Source organism: Rhineura floridana, chromosome 2 (genome assembly GCF_030035675.1).
Source record: "Rhineura floridana isolate rRhiFlo1 chromosome 2, rRhiFlo1.hap2, whole genome shotgun sequence".
NCBI lineage: Eukaryota > Metazoa > Chordata > Lepidosauria > Squamata > Rhineuridae > Rhineura > Rhineura floridana.
The window spans coordinates 94147630-94163200 of NC_084481.1; the positions used below are offsets into that span (position 1 = coordinate 94147630).

The following is a 15571-nucleotide window of genomic DNA, read 5'->3' on the forward strand; positions in this document are numbered from 1 at the left end:
CCCTCAGAGGGGGGACCTGGAGAGGGCCTCAGAGGAAGATCTAAGGATCAGGATAGATTCATATTGGGAGAGGCATTCCAGAAGATACTGGGGACCTGAGCCATAAAGAGCTTTATAGTTAAACACCAGCACTCTAAATTGGGTTCGGAAGCATGCAGGCAGCCAGTGCAATTGGAACAGGATAGGTGTTATATGCTCTGTTTGCTTTGAACCCATCAACAACCCGGAAGCTGCATTCTGCATTAAATGAAGCTTCCAAATGGTTTTCAAAGGCAGCCCCACATAAAGCACATTGCAGTAATCCAACCTTGAGGTTACCAGAGCATAGCTACTGTAGCCAGGTTATCCCTGTCCAAAGAGGGTCACAGTTGGATCACCAGCCCAACTGATGGACAGCATCTCCACAGTTATCAAGAGTAAGGAAGTATTGGACCAGTTTAGTCTGTTTGGCATTTGGAAGTTCTAGTATGTAACCTTGGTCAGGATTCCTGGGTCTTTTAGAGTCAAATAAAGTTGACTGAGGAGGGAGGCTCCACAGTAGCTATTTTTTACCAAAAAAAAAAAAAAGTTACAAGACAGCAGACCTGCTCATGGATCTCTAACATCTCATCTAGTTGGGCCCAAACTGATTTTGGGCAGACCCCTCTCTCTGCTTCACTATCGCACAGAGTGGCTGCAAAAATAAAATGGGGATAAGATACCATACACTGTACCTTGAGCTACTTGAAGGAAGAGCAAAAAAATAAAATAAGACACACAATCGTATCAGCATGGTCAGAGTAAAACAACTGATTCTATTACATGGCCTCGCAAGCAGCAGTCTTCAAATTCCTCCTCCTCCTCAAAGTAACCCACTACTTTTTCTTTCACTGCTGAAGGTTTAACATTAAACCAAATGCATCTACAGTCTAGTCCAATATAGCTGTGTAATTCAAGAATAATGCTAACTATGGTGAGCTTTTTGCCTAGATGGCTAACCAAAGCCCACATTAAAAACAACAAAGTAGCTAATGCACTAGTAGAGCATATCATAGTGGCATGCAAGAGTGTCTGCAACAATATTTCTTAGGAGGGGGACAAGGTCTATGGATTGTTATTGCAGGTCATTGACAATCCTCTCCATCCACCATTACGTTTAGATTTTGGAGAGAGCACCCCCCCTTCCCCCCCACCTGCAGACAGCCATGGCGGTATTTGCAAAGATGGTAAGAATCTAAGTAGAAACAGCCAGAAGGAAGAAACTAGAAGGGCACAAAGTCACTCTGAAGCCAAACAAATGACAGAGCAAGCTGTGTGATAAATTGAAACAGAGATACACTTTTAAATATAAAGCAGATTTAAAGCTCTGAACAAAGGACCTTATGGGTCATGTTTTACATAGGTGCATCAGGGTATACTAGTCATCCTCAACATATGTTATCTGACAGTTCTCCAATTACAAGTTTCTTAGAGATTACACTAGATTAGGAAGGAGGAAATGACATGCTTTTTCCTCTTTCCTGTGATAAACTATCATGAGGGCTTCAGATACAAATCACAGATCTGGCCCCCAATGGGAACTCTATGCCTGACAGATATCATTGCCCCTTCTGTTTGGGCAGGACACTTCTCAAGTCAACAAGCATATCTGGATACCCTCCAATTACCCCTCACGCTTTTAAAAATCTCAATAGCCTTTCTGGCTGATGTCATGTAACTGCAATTTGCCTATTCACAAGTCTGAGATATTGTTCAATATGCAGGCTCCATGTCCTCACAGAACATTTTCCAAACTTGGAACACAAAATATCCCTCCAAGTGAAGAGATTTAAATTTCTTGCAGTAACTTACACAAACACCAAAGAGGCCCACAGCATAGATAGCTAAAGTGGCAAGCACATTCCAATCCATATCTGTGTGTCATCCCTGCTCTGGCTAAAAATCTCATGACCAGCAGAGCAAACATATTCAACGGAAACAACCTGAACAGCGACCCTAAAGATAAAACCTACACAACTCACTGGGAAGGGTAAAATAGTTAATGATTTCTAATTTTAAATTGTTATATGGTTTTATCGTGCATTTATATATGTTGTAAAACACCATGATTTTTTATGAATAACAGAATATAAATATTTTTATAAATAAAATACAAAAATAAAAGTCATGCATTACTGAAGCTGGCTATTGGATGATACAAAGCATATGTCACAGAAAGAAGATTCTATACAGCAGCAAACAACTATTAGCATCTATCATAGACACAAATTTGACTCCACCAAGTTCATTGCCCTTCTTTCCCTCCTCAGATATTGCTAGATAAAAAACACATAACACAGTAAATATTATATTTATGAAATGTTTATGATATACTGCAATTAAGTTGCATTTTGATACATATTGATATATTTTTGATGTTTTGTATATGTTTCGTTTTTGTGGTTCTTAGTTTTACTTAATATATATTGTTAGAGATTTTATTTAATTATGTTACTTAAAATCTGGAATAATTATGATTAGAAGAAGGAGCAGTATTTTTTGGTTTTGCAAGCAGAATTTCTTATATAGATTCCTTTTTGTTGGGATCTGTAAACTACCTAAGAGATTTCTGCTGACATGTGCAGCATTATATAACTAAATAAAATAAATATATATTAACTGTTGTACCTTACACATCCAAAGCTAGCTATGTTGAAGGGATGTAGACTGGTACCAGCTTAAGGCTGGTTGGGCTATTTTCAGGTTTCCTGCTTCCTTCCAAGTCTTTGCCTTTCTGAATGGCACATATTTCCATCAGAGAACAAAGAGTACAAAAAGAGTTTTGCTTGTCATACTAGATTTTTCCACATCAGCTCCCTGGAAATTTCTGAACATGATGAGCTGTAAGCTTCTGTAGACTTCCCCAGTGAATAGTCTCTTATCCTCCTGCCTAGCAACAATTCAAGATGAGATGATCCCTTGTAGGTGGCTATTACATTCCACAGAACGTAAAACTGCAACCCCTCAGGTTTATTCCCACCTCAGAAGCAGAATCTTTCAGCATGGATTGCGATTGTAAAGAAAACCTCTAGATACAAATAGGCAGTGTCTGATGTGGTTTAGAAATGAGCAACTGAATTTTTCTTCATTGAATACTAGGCCTGGGTAGCACTTTCTATCAGTGTTCAATGAATAAAAGTTGCTTATCCTTACTTTTTTTAAAAAATATGTTTTTATTTTGGAATTGTCATAAATTAAAAAACCCAATAGCTGAATAACTTATCCTTTCCTGATTGCCTATTGCCCCTTCCCCTGCTCTGCCACTATCCCCAGTAAGAAAAAGGAGAACAGAAACATCCGAGATTGTGCCATCAGAATAAATGTGCAAGTTCAGTAAGTGTAAACAGTCCTACTTAAATAATTTATGCAGACCTGAAATTTTTAACGTAGAATTATAAAACACCCCAGCTCAAGACTTCCACCTTCATGCTTCACCTTCAGATTATGAACTAGATTATTCTTCACTTTGCCTTATCTCTACTGCTACATTCCTCCTCAGTTATTTTAAGACTAAATTACTGAGCATTCATGAACACCAACTGAAGCACATCCTTAGTCCCCCAATCTGTTTTTTGTCTGCTGGAACAGACGGCATGAATATACATTTACAGCCAAGAGGAAGCTAGTTCCTTTGCCAATCTTCCACCACCCCCTCAGCCTTATGCCAGTCATCCCTGACTGAATCTGCTCTTGCCTACACCCTGGTGTCCAGACAACAGGGTAGAGAATACTCAATGACATTTTTGCAATTAGAAATAAAATCAGGAACATCAGCATCTTCCATACTTTTTCTTGTGTTTTTTAAATAAACTCATCAGGAGTCAATCTATAATAACTTTTTTATCAGAGCTGTACTGAATCCTGCAAAGCTCATTAAGAAGACAATCACATGCAATGCTGGATAATACTGAAAATGCATGCTGCTACTATACCAAATCATAGGGCGCCTGAATCCAAAGAGGGAAGAATGCCAGTTGCGTGACGAACTAAGTCATAACGCAATTAGGTTTCACATCAGGTGCAAAAAAGCAAGTACTGACCTTACAATCATGTAAAACATTTAACAGCTTTTGGGGTTTAATAGCAGAGTGGCCAGGAGGGGCCACAGATCAGTGGTCAAGCAAAAGCTTTGCATGCATTAGGTTGCAGGTTCGATTCCCAAGCATCTCCACTTAAAAGCATGTGAGATAGCATGCTTTATGAAGATCTTGGAATGTTGGTGCCAGTCAATATTAGGTTAGATGGAGCAATCATCCCATTCATTCTAAGGGCAGTTTCATAGACTAATGGTGGATTTTTTTCATTTCTTATAATCATACTTGATTTATTTATCAATTATTATTTTTATTTCCAATGCTTCTATGCCACCCTCCAGGGCAAGCCCTCCCAACAAAATTAATAAAATGAAACTAACATAATCTCTTAACAATTACAAAACAGTAATCTAACACACTACAGGCCACTATAACAAATCAGATAAAAAAGAGAGCAATTAAAAAGAGAGACAGCATCACTTTAAACAATTAAAATAGTAGATCTTTAATTCTCCAAAGCCAGAAGGCAGCTGTGAAGTGCTTTGTAATCTGTAATTTTATGTACTTTTACTTTGCAGTAGCGATGCTTCTCTTCCCCAACCCAATTTATTTAGACTTTGTAGTTAGTGAGGCTTGTCAACAGCTGGTTACAAAAAGTTTGTCTGCTAAAAAAAGAAACACCAATTCCAAGGATTCCTAAACTAGCTTCATTCAGGTGGTCCGCAGCATGTCTGTGGATTTTTGTGACTGAAGATGAGAGACTGTACATCCATTGCATTAAATACTGATATTAATTTCTAATTGTATTTTATCGCTTATTTCTTATCTTGTATTTTACTGTACTACAATTTGAATTCTATGGAATTACAGTCGCTATAACAAGAAGAAAAATCATTAAGTGGCCCACCAAGACCCTCAGAAATTTTCAAGTGATCCATGGGCAAAAACGTTTGAGAAATACTCAACTAATTAATTATGTTCCCCCTAGAATGACATTATAACCCAACAACTGAACCATAAATTTCTAAACTATTAAAGTGTGAAATACAGCTCTATCAGCACAACCCCAGGATCCCCACTACAAGATGAAGTAGGAAGAATAGACCCACTGATCACCACCTCCCATTTCAGTACAAACCTTCAGAGAGGGAGTCTTTTGCAAGACATCAAAGAGAAACTGGGCTTGAAGGATGGCAGACGTTTCAGCAGGGTGTGATGAGAGTGCAATGAAGCCATGGTTCTGGTTTCGTGGTAATAGGTGCTGCTCAAAGATTTGAGTGAGAATCTGCAGTGTGGAGGTAAATAATGTCAAGGTGCTAGTACCATCCAGAATCAAGTCTCCTGAAAAAAAGAAGAATCACTAGCATTAATAGAGCCACAAGAACCCCCTGCCATTGAACACTCCACAAAGAAAGGCTCGTCAGAAGATCCCTGATGAATCAGACCAAAAACCAAACTAATCCAATATCCTATTTCCCACAGTGGCCAATGAGATAGCAGAGTGACTGGTGTTCAGAGGCATGCTGCCTCTGACCCTGGAAATAGTCTATAGCCATGATAGCTAGTATCCATTGATATCCTCCAAGAATTTGCCCACTCTCCTTTTAAAGCTATTGGTGGCCATCACCATATCTTGTAGCAAGTTCTATAGTTTAACCATGCACTCTCTGTGAAGAAGTCTCTCCTTTTGTCTATCCTGAATTTTCTACCATCCAGCTTCATTGGATGACCCTGAGTTCCAGTATTACGAAAGTTCTCTGTATCCACACCAAGCATAGTTGTATACCCCTCTGTCACCTCCTTCCCAGCTTGCCTTTTTTCTACACTAAAAAGCCCTAAATGTTGCAACATTTCCTCATAATCTTGATCTTCCTTTCTTTCTGTTGTAAACTCTGTTCAAAGGTTTGCAAGCTAATGGAGTGTGGTGTGACAGGGAAGCCTAGCAGAGTAGTCTAGCAAGCCCTTCATATTGTTCCACTGAACCTGATATTCTGTCTGGATGGGAGATAGTGATGGTTCAAGATCATTCCTTGAAGCTCCTCACCTGTCTTTCAACAATGACAATAAGAAACTCCATTTGGAAGCACACCAAATAGCCACAGTGCAGACCATGCCAGACAGCCAAGAACAGCAAGGAAACTGCTTGTGATAGTAACTTGTTCCCCAGGAATTTCAGTCGCTTGTAAACATAGCTGTAGAAGGAAAACAAAATGTCCCTTCAGTTGGTGGTCCTGAAGGTGTTAATCATTTTATTTTCTCCAGAAAGAGACTATGTTTCAAAAAAAGGTCAAAGAGGTTTGATTTGTTTTGTTTGTCATGGGAGGCTCAAACTGAAGAAGGAAAAGACTTAAAACCAGTAGTTAAAATGCTGATGGGCCCTGGCTCAAAATTATTTTCATATGGTAGAAATAATTATTTCAATTTTGGGGAAAGTAGTGCTTTAGTCGGACTGGGGTGGCACTATGCAATCGGGTGCAAGAGCAGATGCAAATAATTGAACTTTGCTACTAAGCTTTTTTCTAATTACCTTTGACTTGTATTTAATATGGGTTTATTATGTTAATTTTACTTTTGCTGTATGTTTAAATTGTTGATTTGATGACCAGGTGGTTTTTTAAATTGAATGTAAATATGCTTTTATTCGATGTACACCGCCCAGAGAGCCTTGCTATAGGCGGTATAAAAATTGAAACAAATAAATAAATAAATAGGCGAGTTGTTCCAGCCCCTGAATGATAAACCTGTCAGCAAGGCTTCATGGTCTTACCACTCTCATTTAAGTGATCAAAGGACTACAGGCTATAGTCATTTCTGTTGAGGTTATCAACAGATAGGTGTCTCAGTTCTGTACTCTTCACACATTCTCAAGTACTGTACATTCCTGACCTTCCTGAACCATCACTATCTCCCATCCAGACAGAATATCAGGTTCAGTGGAACAATATGAAGGGCTTGCTAGACTACTCTGCTAGGCTTCCCCGTCACACCACACTCCATTAGCTTGCAAACCTTTGAACAGAGTTTACAACAGAAAGAAAGGAAGATCAAGAAAGAGTTGGTTCTTGGAAAGGAATTCCCATTATCTTCCTTTCCTTGGATATAGCCCTGAGGAAGAGCTAGGGCCCTGCCCTGTTAGGATAACAACCTCATAAACAAGTACAGGACTAGAAGTATGATTCCTCTGAATAACTTCCCCCAGTGGTTAAAAAGCACCCACAGTTTGTTCAGCAGAGGAAATAATTTATCAAAATCAAAGCTGTAGCATCAACCACCACTTGGCATATTACATTTTCATTACATATACATGAAGTATTTTACGTGTTAAAAGATATTAATATGGTGGTTTATTGCATATGTTAAAGATATTAGTAGGGGTCAAGGACCCCCCCCCATTTAACCTGATGCATGCACCAGGAAGTTTTGATTGGCTACAGTCACCCAATATAAGCATGCGCAGTGAGAAAACTCATAGACAAATAAGATGCGAAGTGGCCCTTCCACATCACTGAATAATGTCAGTTAATAAAACTTGGGTGAACTGTTTTTCCCTTCCTAAAAAGCACCAATATGCCCACTGCAGTTCATCCCATGTAATTTCAATATTCAGCCATTACCAGCTAGTCTGACCCCAAACCCAATGTATGGCCATGTTTATTACCACCCAGTGCAGAGCTAAGAACCTCACCAGAATCCTGCAGTAGATGTGCTAAGCTCTGGAGCATTATTTGCTTTCGAGTACTAGCTGCCATCTGCAAATAAAAAGGAGATGAAATAATCACTTGGGAACCAAAGGATCATAGAACAGTAGAGTTGGAAGGGGCCTATAAGGCCATTGAGTCCAATCCCTGCTCAGTGCCAGAATCCAACTTAAAACACATCAGATAGGCAACTGCCTCTTGAATGCCTCCAGTGTTGGATAGCCCACCATCTCCCTAGGTAATTGTGGACAGAAATAGTGTGACAGAAAAAAAACACTGCACCACCACCATCAGGAGTTGAGAAAACTCTTTCAAGAAATGTTAATTTAGCTGCTATGGGGCATAGTCCCCCACTGTTGATAGCTGCTTCTCCTAGAGACCCAGGGTGCTCCACACCATTGGGACAGAATGCAGGAAGGTGGGGGATTGATTGTACCAAAGCCAAACAAAGGGATGATCTGCTGTTAGCAGACTAGTTAAACCAACAGTTCATATGCCATTTAAAATATCTCAAAACACGCTGCTTTAAATGAACTGCAGCTCGCTCACCAACCCACCCATCAAGACACAGCCTAGTCAACCATAATTCCTGTCTAAGAAAGAGTCACATCCCAGCAGATAGCTTTTTTTTATACCAACCTTTGGGAGCAAAATTTTTTAGAGCCACAACTTCTGGAGTCAGACTAGTGCAGACACACAGGCCACACCACCAGATGCCATGCAAATCAGCTGTTGAAATGTTCACACACAGGCACGTGATAGTGACAAGAATTACCTAATGCCCTTTTTTTAAAGAAAGGGCATCCCTTATTCCACTCAACACCCCCATCTTCAGAAGATTCTAGGATCCTCCTTGGAACCGAACCGGAACGGACAGACTGGGGGAGGGAGTTTACCTATCTCAGGCGGGTCACCAAACCCCCGAGACTACAACAGGTTCCCTCCTGCTCTAGTATAGGAAACCGAATCCCGGGAAAAGAAAAAGAAGACAAGAGGCACATGACACAGGAGAGTGCCAGCCGGAAAGAAGTAACCACAACACTCACGCAGCCTCTCAGACCACACAACTCCCCCACCCCTTGCCTGGAAAGCCGAGAGCTGGGCTCTTAAACAGCGTCCCAACCATAGACACAAGACAAGCCGCCTGAATCTTTTACTCACTTCCGCGTCACCATAGAGCATTAAAATATAGAGCGTCCTCGGCCGGCTTAAGTAAGCCGATGCCGCCTCTTAATAACTCCGCCCTCTCTTTCTATGTTACCGCACAGTACCATCTCTTTTATTAGGTTCGAAAAGGCCCTTCACTTAAGACGTGCGGTATGGGAGACCTATAATACCTTCTCAGGAGTGGCATTGTCAGGAGCAGGGTTCCTGAAAGTGAGGAATCTTTTTAGCTGTACATCAGCAATGGGGAACCTGTGGCCATCCAAAAGATCATAGAATAGTAGAGTTGGAAGGGGCCTATAAGGCCATCAAGTCCAACCCCCTGCTCAGTGCAGGAATCCAAATCAAAGCATTCCCGACAGATGGCTGTCCAGCTACCTCTTGAATGCCTCCAGGGTTGGAGAGCCCACTACCTCTCTAGGTAATTGGTTCCGTTGTTGTATGACTCTAACAGGAAGATTTTCCTGATGTCCAGTCGAAATCTGGTTTCCTGCAACTTGTGCCCATTACTCTGTGTCCTGCACTCTGGGACGATTGAGAAGAGATCCTGGGCCTCCTCTGTGTGACAACCTTTCATGTACTTGAAGAGTGCTATCACATCTCCCCTCAGTCTTTCCTTCAGGCTAAACGTGCCCAGTTCTTTCAGTCTCTCCTCATAGGGCTTTGTTTCCAGTCCCCTGATAATCCTTGTTGCCCTCCTCTGAACCTGTTCCAGTTTGCCTGCATCCTTCTTGAAGTGCGGAGACCAGAACTGGATGCGGTATTCAAGTTGAGGCCTAACCAGTGCTGAATAGAGGGGAACTAATACTTCATGCAATTTGGAAACTATACTTCTGTTAATGCAGCCTAAAATAGCATTTGCCTTTTTTTGCAGCCACATCACACTGTTGGCTCATATTCAGCTTGTGATCAACGACAATTCCAAGATCCTTCTCACATGTCATATTGCTGAGCCAAGTATCCCTCATCTTATAACTGTGCATTTGGTTTCTTTTTCTTGAGTGTAGAACTTTGTATTTATCCCTGTTGAATTTCATTCTGTTGTTTTCAGCCCAATGTTCCAGCCTATCAAGGTCCCTTTGAATTTTGTATCTGTCTTCCACGGTATTAGCTATGCCCCCCAACTTTGTATCATCTGCAGATTTGATAAGCATGCTCTGTACTTCCTCATCCAAGTCATTAATAAAAATGTTGAAGAGCACTGGGCCCAGGACCAAGCTCTGTGGTACCCCACTCTTTACTTCTGCCCAGTTTGAAAAGTAACCATTGATAAACACTCTTTGAGTATGATTCTGGAGCCAACTGTGGATCCACCTAATAGTTGTTCCATCCAGCCCACATTTAGCTAGCTTGCTAATCAAAATATCATGGGGCACTTTGTCAAAAGCTTTGCTGATGCTGGATTCAAACTTCCATCAGCCTCAGCTAACAGCTAATGGTCAGGGATGATTGCACAATGTCTGGAGAGCCACATTCACGATCCCTGCTGTACATCCGGTCACTCTTTTCTTACAGTTTAATATTGAATCAGACCTGAGATTCTTCAACTGAAGTTGGTTCAAACTGAATTTGGGACCTTCTGCATGTGCCCTTTTCCACAAGCCAATGTTATGGTGGAAAATTACATTATTTGCACGAGTCAGTAGAAAGGAGGCAGATTTCATGCTTGACAGTGTTTTTGCCCAATGATCAAGCTTCAGTCTGAGGTTCTAGTCTAGGGGTGGGGAACCAGTGACTCTCACTCACTCTAACTCACATAATTCCTGACTATTAGCCAGGGTGGCTGGGGTTAATGAGAACTGGAGTCCAACAACATCTGGAGGGCCACAGGTTCTCCCATCTCCCATCACTGTGCTTCAGGCCTTAATAAGGAATATGGCTTAATAACTTGAGCCAAAGCTTGTGGTGCTCAGTACCACCACCTGTTTTTGGGTAGGATGTGAGGCCTGGGAATTCCTTGTGTATTAGAAGGGGGGGGAGGAATTACACAGCCATGTTTCTAGGATCCTTTGCCAGTTGCCAGAAAAGTTTTACAGAAAACCTTTTTTTTTAATTATTATGTTTCTGATCATATGCACCAGGAGCCAGGATGGTTCCATTTAGTGTGCCTTTGCAGAAATCTGGTTCTCTCTTTAGCCCTGGCATCTCCTCTCACCCCATTTCGTGTGTGTGGGTGGGTGTGCACATACACACACACATCAATAAATAAAGCTATGCTGTGTACAGGGAGTTCTTAGTGTTACCCAAATGTTTGATAGGGATTCCTTATTCACAGAGCTGTTCACTAATGCAAATCAATGGAAGGACAAAGGTATCAGGCTTGACATTGTTTTGTAAAGAACCAAGCTCCATATCAGATTAGGATAGATCCTTCCTACATTTGTACAAAAGAGTCCCCTCATTAGATGTGCATGTCTAAAGCTTTACTTAGGAATTATAGCATGTCAAAGTCAAGTTACTTAAGCCTTTTTGATTCTATTTTTATTTTATTTATATTCATAACTATTATAGGCAATCATAATTCTAAAACAGACTATGTTCACATTGATCAGTTGTTCTTTTAGATCCTCCACTTTAATCCTTTGCTATTGCCTCCCCCCTACACCTTCTTTAAATCTGTAGCCCTCCCCCTGATGTTGCTGAACTAAAATTCCCATCATCCCTGGCCATTGGCCATATTGGTTGGAGCTGATGAGAGAGTCCAACAACATCTGGAGGGCCACAGGATCTGCTTTAAAGTGTATCATCTATCTGCACCAGCTGCAGCCCAATAATGGAAGCTAATAAAAAAAATCCCACTCAGTAACTTAGCTACCGCTGAATTATGTTTCTGGATAAAACCCTCCCATCACTCATTTGAGAGTAAATAACTGAAAAATATGAGAGTCCTGTGGAATCAGAGTTTTAGGTTCTGTAGTCATACACAAATCACTTAAAACCAGTTAACTCACAGAGGTCAGTAGGTGGTTTAATTGTAATTGCTTCATCCTAAGTAGTGAATTGTTCCAATAAATGGAAAAATAAATAAATAATAATAAATAATGGCAGAGCCAGCTTTGGGTGGGGGAATTCCTTTTTAGTCTATACAGCATTTGGACATACACAAAATATTTGTCCATTGAATGGTTGTTCCTGTTCTTCATGTTGACACACTTTTAAGAAAATAACTGAAGGTAAAATAATCAGCTCTAATTTGTGAGGGAGCAGAACTACTCTTTGTGTCTTGTATAGCACAAGGACAAGGAATCCTTTTCATGTGTGATTTATTGAGTTCACAAGATTAGCAGGTTGCATATTGTGTATAGATGTTCAACAAACAAATTTAAAATCCTAACACACCTGCAACAACTTGATCTGCTACAAATGATAAACAAATAAACCTTCCTTCCTTCCATTAGAAATAATACAAGAGTGTCCATCTATTGTACTTCCAGCCTGGCTTCACTATCAGACGAGAGGTTGCTTTAAATTTACACATATATGTGTGAATTAGTTGTTTGTGGAATGTTAGAATATTTGCACCATATGTGTGATTTTTTTTCTGGCCATTTGGTTTTTCTATCTATTCATAGGACACCTTTGCCAAAACACCCAAGCTGACTTACAATAAAACTGACAAATTTTGCATATAAAATATATCATTTAACATATGTATAGCACTTGCAAGTATTTAAAGCACTTTGCCTGCATTACCAGGGCTGACCCTATCATTAGTCAGAGTGAAATGGCTTAGGTGTCATGACAGGACATATCATTATTAGTTATTAAATTTATTATTAATGTGTGTTTTTTATTTTCAGGGAGTGGTGCTTGTGAGATTTTCTATGTTAGGTGCTTTTGGTCCTATGCAAAAATTTCCCACCTGCCTTACTACAACCCTGTAAGGCCAATCTGATAAAGAGTAGCTTGCCTAATAAGTGAGTTCATAACCATGCCTAGATTAAAAGTGGGAACTTCATTACTATTATTTTTATTTATTTATTTAACAGAATTTCTATGCCAACCCATATTATAAGTTCTCTGGGCTGCGTACATAAAATGGGTTAAGATACACAATAAATCTAATAAAAATACAATTGCAATATAAAACACATTAACAATAAAATTACACACAGACAGGTCTTTCAACTTTAGAAAGCCAAAACCTCAAAATCAATTAAAAAGCCCCTAATGGGTTCCATCTTTTAACCATAGTATGTCACCCTTCCGATGGTATATTCAACAAACTGGAATACAACGCATCATGCAAGCTAATATGTAGAGCTGGCCTGGAAGGTTGTGTGCAAGCACAAGTGCACCACTGCGTTGCCTGGCCCTGAAGAGAAAGGTTTGCCCCCGGGCCGTGCTCACTGGGTGGGGAGGCGCCGGTGATGCTGTAGCATACAGAGGCTACTTGCGTCCCTCCCTCCTGCCAGCCTCACTCTCCAGAATAGCCACTCGCTCAACTGCTGCCTGCTTCGGCGAAAAGCAGCGAGTGACTCATAGCCGGAACGGCTCGCCACACAGAATTTTAAATAAGGGACCAAGAGCAGCCAATGTGCAGCTCGTCTCTAAGCAGAGCCAGTTACAGCGGATGGCTGCCTGCAGGAGGAGCAGGAAGCTGCTGCTGCTGCTGCACTAAAGAGGAGGAGGTGGTGGAGGTGGTGTCTGACACAGCCGCCCTACCTGAGCCGCTAGCAGGGAAATGGACACATGTTGAGTGATCTCCAACAGCAGGAGGGAGGGCAAGAAGAGGCCGGTCGCAGCAGCAGCGTGCATTCGGTGGACCCCTGGCTGGAGGCAGGCAGCTCTCCTTCTCGGCAGCTAAGAGGTACAGTATAGCCGCTTTCCCCACCCCCACTCCTGCCTCCTCCATCCCATCATGGTCCAGCATCCTCACGTCCCTGACATTGCCAGGTGCAAGGCAGCGAGAGCGACACTCCCCAGAGAGCAGAGACCTGCATTTCTACCACCAGGAACCTTTTAGATGAGCTTGCCTTCGCCTCTCTTGCGTGTGGCACACGAGTTTGGAGCCTTCCGTCCAGAGTGTCAAGTCCTTCCTGCCTCTCCCACCACAAAGGGGGAGCACTCTGAGCATCCGCCAGGGCAGTAGGGGAGACTGCAGGGCATATGCATGCGTTGTGAGTCCTTCAATGAACAGGAGGAGGAGAAAAGGGGGGGATTTCAGCACAGGCCGTATGTGTGTGTGTGTGTGTGTGCACGCGCGCACACATTCCCACCACCCAGCAACACATGCCCCAGTATTCTTGGCCATGCGCACAGTTTGAGCTAAGACTCAGCCCTAGAGAATCTGTTTGCAGGCAGGTCTCAGTTCTGGAAAATGTGAAGCAATCAAGAAGAGAGTGCCTCTGAGCATGTTTACAGTGACTTTCACCAAATACTATGCTTTTGGGTTGAGGGGCTAGAGCTTACAGGTCAGAGGGTGAGGCTGTCAGGCATAAAATCTGGCAAGACTGCTCACAGAATTTAACCGCCACTGCTTTCCCAATAAATAGGGATGTGCCACAGTACACCTGGCATAGACACTCTCAGTTTTGTGTGTGTGGTTTTATACATGCCATGCCTCCAGTTCAGTCCCATCTATTGTACAGTATTATCTCAAAACCTCTCCAGTTTCTCATTGCATCTGGGGTCTGAACTTTGGGCATGCACTATGTGAGATTTTGAGCCCTTGCTTCCTGCTCTGTTGCACAGGACACAGTATTCAGTCCCTCTCTCATGGTCTCCCTTTGGCGCCAACAGCCTATCATTTGGGAGTGACGTGTGTAATCAAATCTGCCCTTTTCTTCCTCCTCTTGCTTTTCCTTGTTTATTGCCATAGGTCCAACAAGCCTCAGTTATATGAGCCATGCCCTCACTACACTCAGCAGAGTATAAATACAACCAGATAATACATGGCTTCAAAGCAGCCTTGATCTGAGTGTAAAAGTGGGGACAGGTAGGCAAGTAGACAGGGGACTCCAAGTAACCAGTAAGATGATAGTGGCTTGTATGAGAGAAAGATACACTATTGACATGACTATAAAAGGCAATAAGAGTTAAGAACTGTATAATCATTAGCACCAGTGGCCCATCTGGCCTATTAACAGCACTGTAAAGGAAGTGTCCACAATATACGGCTATAATAGATTAATGTCCTTATCAATCACTACCAGTAAGAGTTGCTGACTCTAACAGCTGCATGAGAAGCAGAAGTTCAGCAGGTGAAGCACTGTCCCGCATGCAGGTACAATGATGGAAGAAGTGCCACTTGCTTTCAACTTCCAGTAAAGAGAAGGCAGGGGCTGCCAAATTTCTCATGCCTAAGAATATCATGCAAAACACTTCATCTGGCTGACAGTGAAGCCTCTGTCAAGTTGTCCTTCCTCCCCCACTTCTCTCCTGCTTGCAGCTATTCCTGGCCAGGCAATTGCCACTTCCCTAACTCCTCCACGCTGGGCCACAATCCCAGGGAATGTCTATCCTGGGCTTTCCACAGATCCATGTTCTATTACTGTTGCAGACATCTATTTTTCTCAGATTCTTCCAGCTTATCTTTCTCAAGCACTCTCAGTCTTAGTATGTATAGCCAACATGAAAGAGAGGGAGAGGGCAAAGGCAAATGTTTGTTGTAAACAATCTCTTTTTTTGATTGCTGCAATGTTGAACTGCCTTCAT

At 41.7% G+C, this 15571-nt stretch overlaps 2 protein-coding genes across 7 annotated transcripts in view; one reads left to right on the forward strand and one right to left on the reverse strand.

Moving 5' to 3' along the window:
• The window catches only part of STK11IP (serine/threonine kinase 11 interacting protein), a 33746-nt gene extending 24797 nt beyond the window's left edge, over positions 1-8949 (reverse strand). Inside the window, exons 1-3 of one of the 4 annotated variants that reach the window (XM_061609430.1) lie at positions 8912-8949; positions 7738-7801; positions 5191-5393 (exon numbers count right to left, since the gene is read on the reverse strand). In XM_061609430.1, coding sequence (XP_061465414.1) covers positions 5191-5393; positions 7738-7801; positions 8912-8932 — 288 coding nt within the window. In that variant the 5' untranslated portion in view covers positions 8933-8949. Of the gene's footprint in view, positions 1-5190; positions 5394-7737; positions 7802-8389 lie in introns of all 4 variants that reach the window. The other 3 variants (XM_061609432.1, XM_061609431.1, XM_061609433.1) reach the window with 3 other exon arrangements.
• Positions 8950-13340: 4391 nt separating this feature from the next.
• Positions 13341-15571, forward strand: part of SLC4A3 (solute carrier family 4 member 3) — a 66111-nt gene continuing 63880 nt past the window's right edge. For all 3 annotated transcript variants that reach the window (XM_061609436.1, XM_061609435.1, XM_061609437.1), the window contains exon 1: positions 13341-13724. The gene's annotated coding sequence lies outside the window, so the exon portion shown is untranslated. The remainder of the gene's footprint in view (positions 13725-15571) is intronic.